General features: G+C 49.5%; 1 protein-coding gene across 1 annotated transcript in view; it reads right to left on the bottom strand.

Moving 5' to 3' along the window:
- Window positions 1-381: 381 nt before the first annotated feature.
- The window catches only part of LOC105562298 (semaphorin-2A), a 162,200-nt gene continuing 145,477 nt past the window's right edge, over window positions 382-17,104 (bottom strand). Inside the window, exons 4-11 of the mRNA XM_012013039.1 lie at window positions 11,439-11,501; window positions 10,291-10,398; window positions 8,815-9,085; window positions 4,607-4,837; window positions 3,901-4,314; window positions 3,524-3,800; window positions 2,557-3,004; window positions 382-1,717 (exon numbers count right to left, since the gene is read on the bottom strand). Coding sequence (XP_011868429.1) covers window positions 1,643-1,717; window positions 2,557-3,004; window positions 3,524-3,800; window positions 3,901-4,314; window positions 4,607-4,837; window positions 8,815-9,085; window positions 10,291-10,398; window positions 11,439-11,501 — 1,887 coding nt within the window. The 3' untranslated portion in view covers window positions 382-1,642. The remainder of the gene's footprint in view (window positions 1,718-2,556; window positions 3,005-3,523; window positions 3,801-3,900; window positions 4,315-4,606; window positions 4,838-8,814; window positions 9,086-10,290; window positions 10,399-11,438; window positions 11,502-17,104) is intronic.

Here is a 17,104-nt window from a genome sequence, read left to right as displayed (position 1 = left end):
CGCGTCGTGCAGGTACTCTCGAGGTGGTTCCCCGCGAACTGGGGCGCGACACGGTTTTTCGAGGGTTGCCGCGCGGCGGCACGTTGCGACACGACACGCCGGCGCGACGCGCTTTTATCGATACACAATGCGAAATGTGCACGGGTCAAAAGCGCGGCGTCATCCGGCGCTCGTTCCGCGGTGCGTCTCAGGTGGGCGCGCGAAGAATAATGGTCGATGATCAGAACGGCACGAAGGTTCCCGCAAACAAAAGATAGCGGGCGGTAGCTCGCGCGCGATCGTCGAGATGCGATATATGAAGGGAAAAATGAAGGAAAACGCGGTGGCGCGGAAGGGCAGGAGGGGAGGGGTTGGGGGGGGGGGGAGAAGGGCCTGTCTGAGGGGTGTGTAGGTAGAAAATAGGCGTGTGCGCGCCGCAAAAGTGGCGAACGTGATATGGAAAGCTAACCAGCGTCGCGCGAGTGCAGCAGCGCGGCGGTTCTCGCACGAAAGTCTCTAAAGCCGATAATAATCTCATATGTAACCTGCGTGACGTCGTAAACGCGCCGTTGGCCACGTTTCGTTTTTCCTTTCTCCCTCCCGGCGCGACGTTTTACCTCTCTTTCCTCGAGCGACGCCGCCGACTTCCTCCCGGCCTCGCGGGTGCGAGCCGTTCGCCGCGGCGACCGCGTGTTCTCCAATCGATGCTGCCCACCCTCGATTGTCGGGGAAGCTCCACCTCGACTCCTCTCGTCGGCTCCTGTCGCGGATGCGAAAACAGCTGGAGAGGAGAACGCGCCTTCCCTCCCTCCGACGCGCCGCTCAGTTGCGCACTGATCATTGATATCTCAGTCGCGATCAGCGTTGCGTTGTCTTCCGTAGATGAGGCTCCGATATCGTATGTACACGTAAAATTTCTTCCCCGTCTCGCGAATTAATTAAACGTTGAAGGAATGGGGAAGCTGCGCGCGTTTTCCCCATTCAGCTCTCATCCAGCACCCGACCGGTCGCAGACGCGAGAGGAATCGGAACTTCTTCGTCCACGTTTCTTCGGCACAAAAGGTATCGTCCGTTCACCCCGAGAAACACCACTCCGCGCGGTTGCGCATCCACATCGGAATTTACAGACCGAGGAATCGGCCCCGCTGTTCCGCGCTCTCGTGGTTTCTTCGCGGCATCCAGCGTTCGATCTCAATTTCGCGGCTCGCGCGCGACACGTCTATTTACAGCGAAGCGAGTACGAAATATATATGTATATATATATATGTATGTATGTAACGGAAAGTCGAGTGCACGACGAATACGGAACTGGAATATTCTCGCGGGTCACCGACCGCCAATAAACTCGATGGTCACTCGCGATCGGTAGCGCCGACGAAAGGCTCTCGGGCACCGTGGCACGTGGATGGCGGTACGCACGATCGATGACGCGTGCGTTCTTCGCACCTCTTAGATTTTTTTTCCGCGTAATCGCGGCTCGGCCTCAGTCACTAAAGAGTCCTCGAGCGACCAGCGGGCCGAGCGCGGTGGCGTGACCGGCCAAGAAGAAGGCCAGGCCGATCCAACCGGTCGTGGTCCAGCCGCGATTCCTCGGCGGGACGCTTATGCGTATCATCGTGTCGTCGTAATCTCGGCTCGACGCGGGACCCAACGATCGGCTCCATCAGACGAGGGGCGTGCCGTACACCTCGTTCGTGTGTAGATTCTGATTGCTGTCGTTTTGCCTCGAGGCGCATTGCTGCAACAGAGAAAACAGGCGCGTCGGGGCTGTGAAGGGGGTTGTCGCACAACTCGATGGCCCGATGTATCGAGCGTTGTCTCGCGCACAGCGTATCACGTGTACGAAATTGGACGTCGATGATCGCCGCGCGAAATCTGCCCGCGAAACCGTAAATAAATATAAATATCACTGGCGATCACAAAGCGATTTTACAGCACGTCCGTGTAGATTACGAGAGATTATTATGAATCCATTATGATATATTATATGATTAAGTATTAACGATCGCCTTAATACGAGCGTGAATATTTATATACAGCGAACGTAAAATGGACTAGTCACATTAATAATTTTGCCCGGTAAATTGTATTTCGATACGCGTTAAGAGTTGTCGTTACGTAATACATAAAAGATCACGAACGATTTTGAACAATCACAGAGTAATTCTCATTTGCTGCTATCAAACGCAATTATATTTATCGATACACATTATCGATTTACGGGCTATACGCCCGTGGGTGTATTTTCCCACAATAAACTCTACCTCTGCATCGCGCAATTTCGTGATAAATATTTAATTTCCGTCCATCCGTTCCGATGCATATAAAGATATGAATATACGTAGAATCCGCTGAATTGTACATCGCTTTGCAATGCAAATTTTGAACGGCTCGATTACGGTTTATGACGATCCTATACGTACATATATGACGAACGGCGATATGAATATCTGAGATATACTGGCAACGTTATTTCGCCCGCGTATAAAAATGCTCCCGGCATCCGGAGGAATATCAGCGTCGGCGTCGACGCTATAAACCGATACGGGGGAGGAGTGCAAGGACGACTCGACTTACCGCTTGCTTTCTTTCCCAACTCTTCATCGCCGACTTGTACTTCTCGAACTCGTGACACCAGTCCGAATAAATCTTCTGGTAGTCGTTGGACTTGGCGGGCGCCGAACATCTGTGCGCGTCCACGGTGATGTTGTACGAGCACAGGAGGGCACCGCCGAGCCAGCAGTCGTATCTACCGGCGTCCTGCTCGTTCACGCCGACAATCACCAGACCCTTTTCCGAGGTCTCGATGAATTTGTCGCCGCCGGCGCCGTACTTGTACGCGATCTGGTACCTTCCCTTCTCTTTGCTGTAGTGGTACCACCGTACCTCTTGGTTCGCCAGCACCTCCGGCATCTTCACGAAGCACCCCAGGTGCACCGACTGGCCCCACGTGACAACCAGTTTCCGTTTGCCGACGCTGCTGTCGCAAACGTCCGCCGTGGTGTTCGACACGTCTTGGAGAAGACTGCGTAAAACGGGGAAAGTGAGAGAGCCACGATTACACCCGCGATAATTTTCTCGTTGTCGCTCGCCCGCGTACATTTACGTTGCCGTGATTTCATCCCGAAATATCTCGAAATTGAATTTTGATTCGCCGGCTGCAATTTTTTCCCTTTTTTTTCCTTTATTTTATTTCATTTTTTTTATTTTTGTAAAAGTATTTCGTTTCACCGAACGGAAATGAATCTGCGGAAATGAATCTGCGATAACTGAAATATACGATGCGTAAAATCGGCGCAAATATTACTGCCCCGAAATCTGCGTGCCGTAATTCGTAATCAAGCGAGTAAATTATGATGAAAATCGAATATGCTTCATTCTTTGATTTTTTATTATATGTGTGCATCTTGCGTAAAATTAGAGATTATAAATTGCCCGCGCGTGTATTCGCAATTCTGCAATCTCCGCATTTGCGGAGAGCGAGCGAGCGAGAGAGTGAGAGAGGGGGGGGAGAATATGTGTGTTTGTGTTGATGAGCACTTACCCTGGTTCGTAGGGTTTACACATGTTTGTGTCCTTATCCCATCCGCAGTACGGATCGTGGACGCATCGCAGGCAATTGTCGTACCGTCGAGTGCACATCACAAGATCGATCTGCTTTATCCGATGATCCGACGCTACGTAGAGAGCCTTGTGCTCTTTTGAGATCTCCATCGCCTGTATCGGCTCGCCCGGCGTGACATCGAAAACGTCCAGCAAGATCGACTGGGACTCGCCGTTACTGTCCATCCACTGTACAACCTTGTGAACGCGGCCGTCGCCTGTAACACGCGACGAGAGGCACGTGCTCACGCATTTTCATCGGGGGGGGACAATAAGCTATCGCGTTTATATTCATCGTGACGAGTGTAGTTTGCTTACTAGAGCCGGCGTAGTAGACTGTGTAATCCAAATCGCTGCCCACGAAGTCGATGCGCAGCTTATCGACGACCAATCGCGTGAGCATGACGTCCCGCTTGTAGAAGACCGGCTTCTCGTTCTCGTGCGAGATCGCGGAGTCCATCAGCGGGTGGGACCTTATGAAATTCAGGACGGTGTCCGGCAACGTTTCCGTGTCGTTAACACATTGGCCCGGGCGCGGTTCCGGAACCTTGTTAGATAAGACCGGTAGCCACGCGCTACTGCTGGTCGCTTGCTCTTTGAACTTTCCGCGGAAAGCCTCTTGGATGGCGTCAATGTGGAAGGAACATATCGCGGAGCCCATTAGCCCGTTCGTCGATGTGGTGAAGGTACCATAGAAATGCGTATCGTCACCCGGTACCTTGTAAATGCTCTCTGAGCAACAGCAACGGTGCAACAATGTAATTATACGTCGTCAGATTATACCGATTGGAACGTGAACGTGACAGTGGCGAAAATAGCTTTTCCCCTCGTCAAAGACAAGGATTTTGTATCATTGGATGTCGACATTTTTATTAGAGAGAAAAATAACGATTAATATCTTGAAAAATAATGAATTTTAAGCACGGCAAAAAAATAGAGAGATAAATATAAATTCATTGCTATATAAAAAAATGTCACGCGGCAAAAATGTACATGTCGTGTTACACAACGAGCCGATACTCACGTATTTCGTTGAAATAAAACGGGAACTCGCCGGGTATCGAGCAATTCAATCTGGCCTTGAGGTACGTGGCCCAATTCTGCATGAGTATATTTTTACCGCCGGTGTCCCTCTTGCAAACTCTCGCCACGCGGGAGTACACACTTTTACCGCAGTTTATGTATTCGACCGCGGTCTCGCGGAAAAAGAAGAACACGTGGCTGCCGATGTCGTACGAACCCACGAAATTCGGCTCTGAAAAAGACAAAGAGGCGTAACATTACCTCCTCGTTAATCCCCCGGTCCTTTCGGGCGCCTCCGGAATCCGTTTCAATTCGCAATTCCACGTACGGTTTTCCTCGTCGAGACGATATTTCGCAGTCGCAAAACTGCTCAACCGGAATATTCCGGCGAGCTTATACGCTCGCGTAATCTAGCCGTTAGCGTCTACCTCGTGCAAAATAACTGCATCTAGAGCAGATAGTTTGCGTAGATACTCCGCAATAATCGCGCACAATAATAATCGCGAATCGAGTATTTGCCGCGGGTGGTGCGGGCAAAGATGTCCCTGCGTCGGGATTCCACGCGTAAAAACTTTCATCGCCGGGACTGCTCCACCTGCGTCCAGACGTGGACAATAATCTCCCCCGAATTCCGTTTAACCGCGGGCAACGATATTATTCTGCGCCCGTTTCGGGAGCGAGCGAGCGAGAGAAAGGGAGAGTGAAAAACGGGATTATATAGCGGTGCTAGATTAGAGACAATGCGCTTTGATTGCATCCCTCGAAAATGTCGTGGTAATTGGGAAAGAAATTAAATTGAATGGAAAAAAAGAAGAAGATTTTGCCGTTTGCAGAATTAATTGCCAACGAGTTCCTTAAAAGTTGGTCTCGTCAACTGCATAAATAATCGAAATTAAATCGCAATTTATCCAGCTGGAAAAGTTGCAGCGACGTGAGAAGCGCTATTGAGTCGGCTTCATCATTGCACCTAGCGTAGTTGAGTTATAAGAGTTCGGTATCATCTTCGAATGAGATAAGTTGCGCGGAGAAAGAGTCCGAAATAACTTCGTAACGATTCGTGAGCTCCGACAGACGGCGAGCAATTCCGGGGCCTCGGTTGAGAAATATCGTAGTTATCACTCAAACTCATCTCGGTTGGAAATAATTTCCTACGAATCAGCCTACAGCTTGCCTCGCTGATTTCCGTGTACTCGCGGTCTGGCTAAAACGCAGATCCAGGTCCGATACGCGCCGCGACACAAATTGCGCGAATATTCGCCGTCACTCGCGATGCAGCTCGGCGCAAGCGTTGTGGTTTAATCTTGGTGTAATTGCCTGTTGTGCCGAGGAAACTGATTTATTCCGTGTAACGACCAAGTCGGAGTTTGGTGACGCGAGAAAATGGCAAAGAAAATGGAATTTTTCCGCGTTCGAATCGCGTCGCCGTCGCCAGAGCCCGGGCCTCTCTCTCGTCGGTTTTACATTACGGCACTCGGCTGGAGGTCGCCGCAATCTCCCTCACGGTTCAGCGATTAAATCGATTGTCTGACGCTTCGACGGCGGAAGTTTGATATATTGGGGCGGGTACAGGCCCGATGTAGATAGACGGAGACGCGGGCCACAAGGAGCAGAAGGAGAGAAATAATTTACCGAGGAGGAGACGCGGAAGCGTTTCATAGCGAGATGACTTTTGATTGCGTATCCGGACGCTCGTGACGAGTAACGTGCGACAGGGTTCGAATATTGAAAGTGCTCGCTGTTGCCATTACGCTTGGAGAAGAAGAGCGCCTCGTTATATCGCGACGAAAAAAGACTTTGCGTTTTAAATGTAGCGGATGTTCGAATAGGAAGACGGTTGTACGCTAATGTTCGAGCGTCATTCCGCACGCGCGAGGATCCGTGAAAGTAGACGTTCGTCAGCTAGTTATTCAGAGCTTGTTAAGTCCACTGCGTTCTACTCTCTATTTTTCTTCGTCTCCCTTTCCGTCCGCGATTTACCCTCCCGGTGCCGGTTTTCCTTATCATGACCTCACACCACGAACCGCATCAGTCTTCATTGCGTCTCGCCGTGCCGCCGAGTAGACTGGAGGAGCGAGAAAGAGATGCTGCGAGAGAAGGGAGGACGAGGACGAGGAGGAGGAGGAGGAGGAGGAGTTGGAGAGTCGCGAAGATTATACGAGGAGCGCGCGTGGAGCCCATCCGTCTCTTCCGGGACTCTCGCCTGCTTTTAATCAACGCCTCTGTTAATAGACAAACTCGATGCGGAGAATGGTCCTTGATGGTGACGCTCGGTAGTCTCGCTTGTAGGGTCTGAACGGAGGTGGCTCCCGGCAGCTTCAGAGGAGGAGTAGGCAGAGACGAGAAAGAGCGAGAGAGGGAGAGAGTGTAGCGAAAGGGCTGCCGGCACGAAATTAAACGACGAAACAAATGGCTAATCATGCATCCCGCGGGAGGGCGCGAAGGATACAAAGTGGGACAAAGTCGTCCGCCCATCTCCCCCGACTTTTGCCGCTCCGATATCGCGACCTTCCTACCCGACAACGGCGGCTGAAGGAGCAGGCTCGAGTGGCGGCACGCTTCGACAGAATGAGGAAAAGCGGAAGCGGCCCCCTCGAGAAATACAAAGCAGCCAACTAACCGTCCTGCGCCATTATTCCGGACCGGTATGTCGCGCGTCAACGCTCGCTGCGAAAGGATTGCGGTGTCGCGGACGGGGTTCAAATTAATTCTTATTCGGGCAATTAATTTCCTTACCGCGGTCGCAAGAGAGCAATTTTTTTTTCCTTAAATTCTGACAATAAATCGAAATTTCGTTCGGCGGAAATTTAGATACTCCCTGTATTTGACTCGATCGACTAACGAACGAATAATATCCAATGGAAACTGGAAACTATTTGTGGAACGGGACTTCCTCGGCGGGCATTTTAAAACGTAGACAGTCAAAGGATAGAGTAGGATTTCGATATTAAACGCTCGTATAACTAAATTTTCGACGTACTCCTCGTGTCCCGTCACGATCGACGAACCTAACGAATCGGATTCTATTTACACTTGATCATCGCAAATCAGCGCGCTCCGCGCCTCCCTGCCTCCCGCGAGTTACGCTATTAAATTCCATGTCGGATTGTGTGTCTATATTCGACGCACGTCCTAATCTACATTTTCCAATTTCCTTGCCGGGCCGCTCTTGCCCGCGCCTCTCACGTTCCGCGCCCCGATAACGAAAAATCGAGAGGATCGCAATAATCCCAGCCGACGAATCAGAGAGCCGGTAAAACTGATTAAAGCTCGAGCCTCCGAACTACGCGGGACCGAGGCGAGGTGAGGGTGGAACGGGAGCGAGAGAGCGGTTTCCGGCGGACGGGGCGGGAAAACTTTAACTTCTTCAGTTGGCTCGCTTTCTCTCCTTTTTCGAGAAAAAGGAGAGGGCACTTTCGTCGAGAACGCAGCGTTTAGGACGAGGAAGATCGCGTCGGGGTGTTATTTTATTACCCCGTTTGTAGAGGAAGAAGGAGAACTAGACAGGGAAGAGGGAGGAAGGGGGGAGAGAGAGTGAGAGAGAGAGAGAGATCCGGCACCCTCTCTAACCGGTCCGATAGCGAGCCTAGCACCGACATCGCCCTCCAAACTCCTATAATTCCACTCGTAACCTACCCCCGCCGCCTCCGTTCCCGTGCTCCTCCGGCGCGAGTCCTCGTCGTCGGCGAGGAAAGCGATGGTACCCTCGGAAAATAGGCGGGGCAGTTTATTCGCATCCATTTGAACCCGAGGCGTGTTCCCGGCTTGACACTGGGGTCCTACTTCAAAGCACTCCCCCGCCTGTTTTCTAAGCAGCGCCCTTCCTACGCGGTTTCTTCAGGAAGACCTATTTCGCTTTTTAGCCGATCAAGAACGTCCCCCTCTTCCCGTTAATACTGTGCGCTCTAAGCCTAATGGAAATTTCATTGTTGCCTCGACACGCGGTAATTATCAAGCTCCGAGCGGAGGTTCCTCTGTGATGTGCGGAGATCTAAGTATGTCTGGCAACGGTGGATGTGGCGATCGATATCCGCACATAGGGGAGAACGTAATTACAGAAAATACTAGGCGCGTTCGAAAGATACTGCCACGAATATGCAAGTGCACACCGAGATATTATAAAGTCATTAAATATCACCTTCGATCAAGTTGATTCTACCGAGTTTAACTAAGCTTTCAGCTAATGATGTCGTTGGCGAAAAGTGTACTCACTGTCGAGCCACTTGGAGTCGTATTTGAGTGTCCTCTTGAAGCTGAACGCCTTGCGACCGGTAGTCAGATTGTAGAGATCCGTGCGGAAGATTACGGTATCGGCTTTGGTGAACTCGGCGTTGGTGCCCGAATAAAGAGCTGGCAAGTCTCCGGGATTGCCCTTCTCGACCCAGACCGCCGTCGAATTGTCCGCAGGGTCATAAGGGCACTTCGCGATGCCCATTCCCACCCCCGGGACGAACTCGTGGCGCGGTAAGTGAGTCAGATTGCTCTGCAAAAAAAAGCATCATTTGGAGGGGGACGTGGCCAGATTATTCACGGACAATAAGACATCGAGGTAACAGTAGGGGCGAGCTGAAAGAAGTTTTTCTCTTTGCGGAAGATAAAATTATAAAATGGGGTAAGGTTTAATTGAATTAAAAAAAAAAGATATCGATTTCAACGTGGTTAAAATGAATTTGTAGGTGAAAAAATAATGATAATCCTGGAGCGCGTTTTATGAATTCATGAGATTTTCTATAAAACGAACGCACGCTGTTATATTAGTAAGATTCGGCACCGAACGTCTTGATATAATTTGACTTTATTTAGTAGCTATAATTTCCAGCAGTAGTTTAGGCAAGTGGCTGGATGTTATTATTGCGCGAGATGTTACGGTACACCCGGGACTCGTAATGTTTAGCAAAGCGAAACTGCTGTATCTTTTGTCGTGTTGTTACACGGGTACTTAAGCGCAAGATTCATTCATCTGCCCGCCCGCCCGCTTTGATGCACTTTGCGAAACTTTGCAAATCACATCGTGCGGATTTCTACTATTGCGATAATGCATGTAAATTTCCATTAATAACAGCATTATTCATTATATGGCTTTAAATATTTGGACGGAAATTAAATTGGAACGTACCGAGGAATGCGTGAGTGGCGGCGAAATTTATTCGTAACGCGAAAATTAATTAACGATATTATTTTCAGATGCCTCCTCGCGTTCTGTTATTAATTAATTAAATTAAGCGTAAAGCAGCACAAATCGGTGTGCGTTGCGCATATCACGCTGAATCCGTAATACATTTCAAGGGGGGTTGCGGATGTATTTAACATCGTTTCGCATTTTCAATTTTCAATAAACAAATGACAGCGGACGTTTAAACGTACATGTGCATTTTTTTGCAGCTCTTTGCCAGGCCAATCGCCGTTTTTAACAATTTCGCAATCCAATCACAAACTGTCGCCTATTACAAAATCAAATTTAACGAATTTATTTAGTATACATTGCAATTTGTAAGGCATAAAAGAGAGAATTGAATGATGCGAGAAAGCAATGCAGTATTTGTTTCAAAATCCTGCCATTGAAAAAAACAACGAAAACAATTGCTCATGTCGTAAACTGAGAAGTTGAAGATACGCGTTACGCATAAAATTCCTTACTTATGCGCGCTTCATACATTGTCTACGTGAAAAATAACACTGAAAACTTACGTAAATCACCCAGTCCTTGGGTGCGTGCGCGTTCGTACCACACATGTAAAGCCGATTGCCGTCTGCCATCGGCTGGATGACTCTTATATGGTTTCGGCAGTCGAAATGCTGGAAACAGAGAAAGGTCGGGGGGGAAAAATTAAATTCGGCGGTGCGACTGGCGTTGACGATCGAGAAAATCGTTGCAGGCGCGGTACATGTCGCGCGTAAACGGGTTCTTCAATATGCTAACGCGCTTCCTTCGGACTCTTCGGGAAAGCGAAAGATCGTGTCGCGTGCGCGGCGGAATCGTCGCGGTCGATCACGTCGCGCGCGTATTTCGCGGCGAATCGGTGCACAGGAAATGAATTGGCTTTGTCGTCACGTAGGGAATATTTGCGTGGACCTTACACCTCGACGACGACGCGTACACGGTGCATACGAATGAAGCTGTGATAAGCGCGGGTGCGCGCGCGTGCACGAGGCGGAACGCGATCGTGCCCGTTTTATCGCTGCGGCCGTGGCATCGCGATTGCGAGGTATGAATAAAAATGGACGCGCGTTAAAAAATCAGAGTTCCATGGTTAATTTTCATTTTCGCCGACGACGGCGATTCGGGGAAAACTCGTCGCGCGCAAGACCCTTCTTGACGCTCCTCTTGTGCAATATTTATAATTTAAAGTTTATTAAAACTTATCTGATTAAAGTCGATAAAATTAAGAAAGAGATCGCCCAAACTTTAAATATACTTGTGCATTAATTCAGGAATGAAGACGTGGGGCGGTAAAAGCTCTGCGTGCAGATTATTCGGAAAGAAGAGCGTGCCACGGCAAGATCCCTTTGCGCTAAAGATACAAATGAGATACATTCTCTCGCGGATCCGCGCGACACCGCAGTGTCTATTAAAAAGCGAGCTCGCGTCTTTCGTTGCGCCGCGGCGCGCCTTCAAAGAAACTGGTCCTTTTATTTTACAGCACGTCGGCTGTATTCGGGACTTCTTTCCTCCCCGACGTTACGTTCGACGTCTTTTTCTGCAATCACAATTCTTTGGCGTTCTTGTTTCATAGTGCTCTCAGGCCAGCTTCTCGGTACCGGAATTAAAATTCGTCTCAAAGACGGCGCGCGGTGCAAAGGAGAGCGCCTGCCGAACTGTGGGAAAAGAAACCTACCTCTGATTTGCCTTTTGACACGCAATTCGCCACGTTGCTGGGTTCCAGATTTAGAGCGTCTCTCTGCAACAAGGAGGAAAACATAAATTACGTCACATCGCATTGTAAATTAAAATTAAATTATTGCGGGGCCTTCGGGGGATCACGCGCGCATGTGCAGGCACGACATTTGTCGTGATATATTTGCGAAAGCCCGAAAAAGTCGAGCATTTCGTAGCCGAAAGACAAAGGAAATTCTATTTCCCCAAAAGCGACCCCATAATTATACATCTTTCGAGGGAATTCTGCAGGACCGCTTTTCTTTGTGAGTGCTCCTTTCTTACGAACGGTCGCTCGACACGCTCGACCTTCCGAGAAGTGTCGGAAGTGCATACTTCACATTTTGCAAGCCCTGTGTTGCACAGCAGCCACTCGTAATGTGGCTAAAAAGACGGTGGAAACGCGCCGGAATAAGGTCAATATTCAGGGTTTAAAGAGAAGATTTTCACGCCGGAAAAAGATAACGAAACTTGGGTCTCTCTTTACTTTAAAATGCGTCCCTGGTTGTTCCGGATACGACTCTGTCTCTCTCATAGCAGCGAGGTTTCTTATTTCGAAACGTAATCCGTGCTCTTACGTGAAAACACTTAAGAAAAATGAGCTTCGCAAATGTGCGCTTGTTGCGACGGTCACGCGGTGCAACGGTCTGTCCCCGACATTGTGCTGCTGCTGTGTGTATGTACCATATATGTGTATGTGTGTGTGTGTGTGTGTGTCAGCGGAATACGATCGTGGCACAGGAAGTGGTTCGTTTGCAAGGTCAATCGTCCGAAACGCGTCGGACCTAACGATCGATCTCCTGCGGACATCGCGTGCCGCACCACGGGAGTGTCACGGCCAGAAATGGCGTCGATGCTCGACATTGTCCCGGCCGTACGTAAGGGTGAGTCGTAACAGCGTTTCCCGACGTTGATCTACGACCAATAAATTACCGAAAGAATCGCCGAACGAGTGGCCACTGGACGGCGGAGCGGACGATGGACGTTAAATCACAGAGCAGTTTCCATGAGGCCACAAAATCAGAATCCGTGATTCACCTCCGTCCTCGAGAGATACTCCGAGCGGTTGCGTCGCGGACGGCGAACCGAGAAAACGTCGCCGTGTCGTTCGCAATTTCGCGCTCCGAAAGTGAATGAACTCCGCGACAGTCCGCGCCAACCGTAACGCATTGAAATCCCCGCATTGCGGAGCAGATAAATATACAATATTGTTTCTACATGCGATTCGCTGAACTCCGAAAGTCACATCCTATGCACAATTTGTCGGGTAGGATGTACGTTGGCGAGAATCCAGGCGACGCGGTTGAAGTGGATACGAACATGATTTACCCCGGCGTACATACGCGGCGTATATACACGCTCGCAATATTCAGAACGGACTTGGAATGCCCCATTATAAGCGTAATCCACTTACAAACAGCGACGCGTCTGGCTCCGCGCGAGCAAGCGAGCAAGCGCGAACCCGCGGTAACTTCGACTCGGAGTCGCCGATGATGAGCGTGTACGTTACACACGGAATAACAGCGCCGGGTGATAACGGACCTATTCGCGGCCGTCTTATTCCGTCTGACTCGTGCCTCGGCCTTGTTCCTCGCGATTTGACGATAGCCTCCATCGATCCGTGTTCGATCCGACTATTGGCCTCCCTCGCCCCGAGAAGATCCGGGATTGGCCCCGGACGCGAGTTCCACCTTGGAGAACCGTTAAAATTATTTAACGATCCGAGCCTTCCGCGCGCCGCGCCGCGCCGCGCCGGCCGCATGGGCGTTGATAACGACGTATTACTCGTTAAGCACCGCAGTGCATTAAGGCGTCGGTGTACACAGCCGGCAGCTCGGCGGTAATTAAAAGCGAAGCAATTCCCGGTATCCGCGCTTACCCGTAAGCCCCTCCCGCGGATCTCCTCGTTATACTAATCATTACAATCCGTCCGTAAGCTCGCCACGGAGATGGGAGCACGAAGATGGCGAGAAATAGCGGAAGGCAGTCGGCGAACGGAGAAACTTGCGGCGGAGGCGAAAAGATAGAAAGAGAGAGAGAGAGAGAGAGAATGAGAAAGCCTTTCAGCCTCGCATTCTCCCGCGGAACACACTGACGTTACAACGTGTAATGCCACTTCTAAACCCTTTTCAAGGATTTTGACTTCGAGCATTCGCTTTTAATTAAGAATCGTAACTGACGGCATTAATATACTCGCGTATGATCACGCGTGTGATCGTTACGCCTAATCTACTGTGTGCTCTTTGCGTCTAGAAACATTCGGTTTTATAGAAGCAAATCAAAACGCTTTGTTTCCAGACGCAAAAAGCACATTGTAGATTAGGCTTTATGATCTTATTCTCGTCGAAATTGTTCCGCGATGCTAGAACTTGGTCCAAGTTTTAGTTTGGAGAAATGTGTAGCCAATCAACTTGCAGCTATTCCATAAAAGCTGCAAGTGGATTGGCCACACATTTCTCGGAACAAGGACTTGGACCAAGTTCTAGCACCGTGGACGCAGGCCTTAAAACACGATCGTAAGCGTCTTGATCCAATTGGAGCGGGATACATCGTGAAGAAAAAAAAAACACGTGTACATGCTTCTTCGTGACTTATCAATTCGCGCGCTACAGATCTGGAAGGGTACACGGGTAGGTGTGCAGCTGTCGGCAATAATATTGTCGCCAAGCCGCGATGCATCATTTTATCGCGCCGCCTACGACGCCATTAACTTTATAGCACCGGAGCGTGCCTCCCGGCATGCAAACGCCTCGACTTCCATTACCGGCGTGATACGCCGACTATTAAACAGAAATATCTCCCATCACCTCTCGCCTGCCGGTGTGCCCTACTCCAAACTCCGGGAATCTGGCTGTCGCGGATTTTCCCCTGTCATCCCCGCGACAAGGTCTGGATGTCACATTAACCCCTTTCATTAACGCATCCGTTCTACGTTACTACCTTGAAGCACGGGGCCGTGTGTTTGCAACAATTTCAATAATGGTTGGAAAATTCGCGAGTCGATCGACCAAGTAACACCAAAGTCCCCGAGACCAATGTCTCGAAGTCGTCTCGAGAAAAAGACGCCGTCTGAAGCACGTTTACGTCCCATTTCGGCCAGACTCGTGTATGGAAGCCTTTCTCATTCGCCTCCCTCGTCCCGTTGGAAGGCTTACACTGGAATACGCGAATCACTGGAGTGCACGAGCTTCAGACTTTCGATATTCGGGCCGAGTTGATTAAATTCTTGGCAAGGTATCGCGACAAAGAAGCTCGCCCGTCGGTTTTCTTTCTTCATTAAACCCCGGGCTTAATCATCGTCGCAAATTCATGCTCGTTGAAAATTTCTGTGTGCGCGCACGTATGCATTTCTGCAGCACCGGGGACGGTTCGCGCATGATTAGCTTCCACGAAGCGAAGACGTACTATACCACTCGCGTGTCTCAGCCTTTGTCGATCCCGCCGTTGATTTTCGCCTTTTCAGCTTTACCGCTTCCAATGGTACTGGCGCCGAGCGATTATAAACGTAGCATTGAAAACACGCAAACCGGTTGTAATTATCCTCAAGCATGGCTCATTCCGAGATATCACGAGTGAATCGCTCAACTAATCTTTGTAGTTTGCTTTAACAGCAACGTTACGAGTTTTCGCTGCAATCTTTAGGGGTGATATTAGATACGCTATCTTTCTACTTAAATAATAAAAAAAATGAATAAGTTTAGTCGACCTTAACTGGCACGTGTTTAATAAAATAAAATAAGAAGATATACAGCGCGACGTTTCGACCAGGGGTTTTAGGTCCTTTTCCAGCACATTCTTAAAATTAATCAGGCCAATGCAATATGCAGTTGAACGATACAAATCCAAAGGAGTTGAGTCGTGATTATAAAATTAACAGGCACGAAGATAAAATATGTGCTCTGTCTACCAAGGCCGGGGAATGACTTTTTATTTTATTTTGTTAAACGCGCCAGTTAAGGTCGACTAAACTTATTCACTGTTATTTATTACTGGCAACCTAAAGAGATTATCACGGTTGAATAAAAGAAAAAGTATATATTTTATGAACACCGCCTTTCTGGCAGCAAATATAAAAACATCTACGCGGATCAAAGTTCTTACCAACGTCGGAGGAAGAGGGAGACGGAGAAAGTGGAAGATCAGCGTATGCACGGAGGCGGATGAGGAATCGTATAATTTACCGTGCTAAAATATTAAAGACAGAAGACTACTGTGGCATCCCCGGGGTATCGACACCCCCTAACCTCGGAAACTCCAAGAACGTAACGGTACCTGCGAGGCGCCCTTAAAAATTCACGAGCCGAGGCCACCGCGGCGCTTTTTATCTCATCAAATAGTAATGCCGGGCATTGGACCGTTAGGAGACGGGATCCCCTCAGGCTCTCCTGATCACGCGCCACATACACTGTCACGGTGTGCCGGGGGGGGGAATTAATATGTTTTATTTTTTTTTGACGTCGAATAATCTACAAAAATCTTGGCATTTTTTCGAAGCTCTTCTCTCCCGATCGGATCTTTTTATTCAACTGATACGCTTTAAGAGCGGCTACGAAAAAGAGCCTGATGGTATGATCGAAACGTGAGTGGTGTACGAAGAGTGAATGCACACTCGTGATAAATTTATAAACAAATGACGTACGGATCAACCGGCGTCACATTGTCCCTTTAGCGCCGGCTGACGTCACTAACATCCTCGATTCGGTAGTCGTGTCAGGTGGTAACCTTCGTTACGCATAAAATTTTCGCGAACTGACCTGACATTTCAGCAGGACGAAAAGTGCCTTTCGTTGTCGATCGGCGCCGTAAGTCACTTTTTCCTAATGGAAGCCGTCACTCCGCACCTTCTCGCCCTGCCGCGGCCTCGCACGGTTGGAGACGCGCGGAAGGGAAAAAAAGGGGGAGGAAGGAGGGAGAGAGCCTGGGATTCAATCTGCATTCAATATTGATTCCAATCCGATATCGTGGATTTCCATTTTTGTGATTTACTTCTTACGCCGGCAGCACCGGCACTATCTGTACTGCGAAAGAGGGTGTTTTTCGAGGGTCAACCCCAATGCATACCGATGTCGCATCGTCATCGATCAAATATCGACCGATAAATAATCTGCCTTCGCGATGACACACCTCGCCCACGATCCTCGCGACGCACGCGCGCCGACAGTTCTCCGCTGAGCGATCGGCCGCCGCGGGGGAGGAAAGCAACGGAAAGCTTTTCGGTTATTCGTATCAATTACGGTAAGTCAATGAACTAGAAGGAATTCCTTAACGACTAAAGTTCCAGCACGTCGGCAAGTTCGCGAAGGACGTAGCTTCCATCCGGAGATAAGAAATTATCGATCTGATTTCTGCCGTGGCGCAGACGCGCGTAATATGCCCCGTTAAACTGATCAGAATCGCCCTGCAACGCCGACAGTCCGCCTTTACAGCTTGTCAATTTAGCACCTATTTATATCGCTGCGCCACGGACAATTCACAAGGGCTCATTTGGGCTCGCGATTTTATAACCACGTGAGTAACGTCCTCATTAGCTTAAAAGAGCATTCATCGTAAGAGCCGAGTCCAAACGTAAAAACTCCTTTGAGCAATTTAGAATCGTTCGCGCGATTCTCGTCGTTGTGCCGTAGAGTG

Source organism: Vollenhovia emeryi, unplaced genomic scaffold (assembly GCF_000949405.1).
Source record: "Vollenhovia emeryi isolate VEMERY1.0 unplaced genomic scaffold, V.emery_V1.0 DF939191.1, whole genome shotgun sequence".
In the NCBI taxonomy this organism is placed as follows: Eukaryota; Metazoa; Arthropoda; class Insecta; order Hymenoptera; family Formicidae; genus Vollenhovia; species Vollenhovia emeryi.
This window is presented reverse-complemented; position numbering and strand designations above follow the sequence as displayed.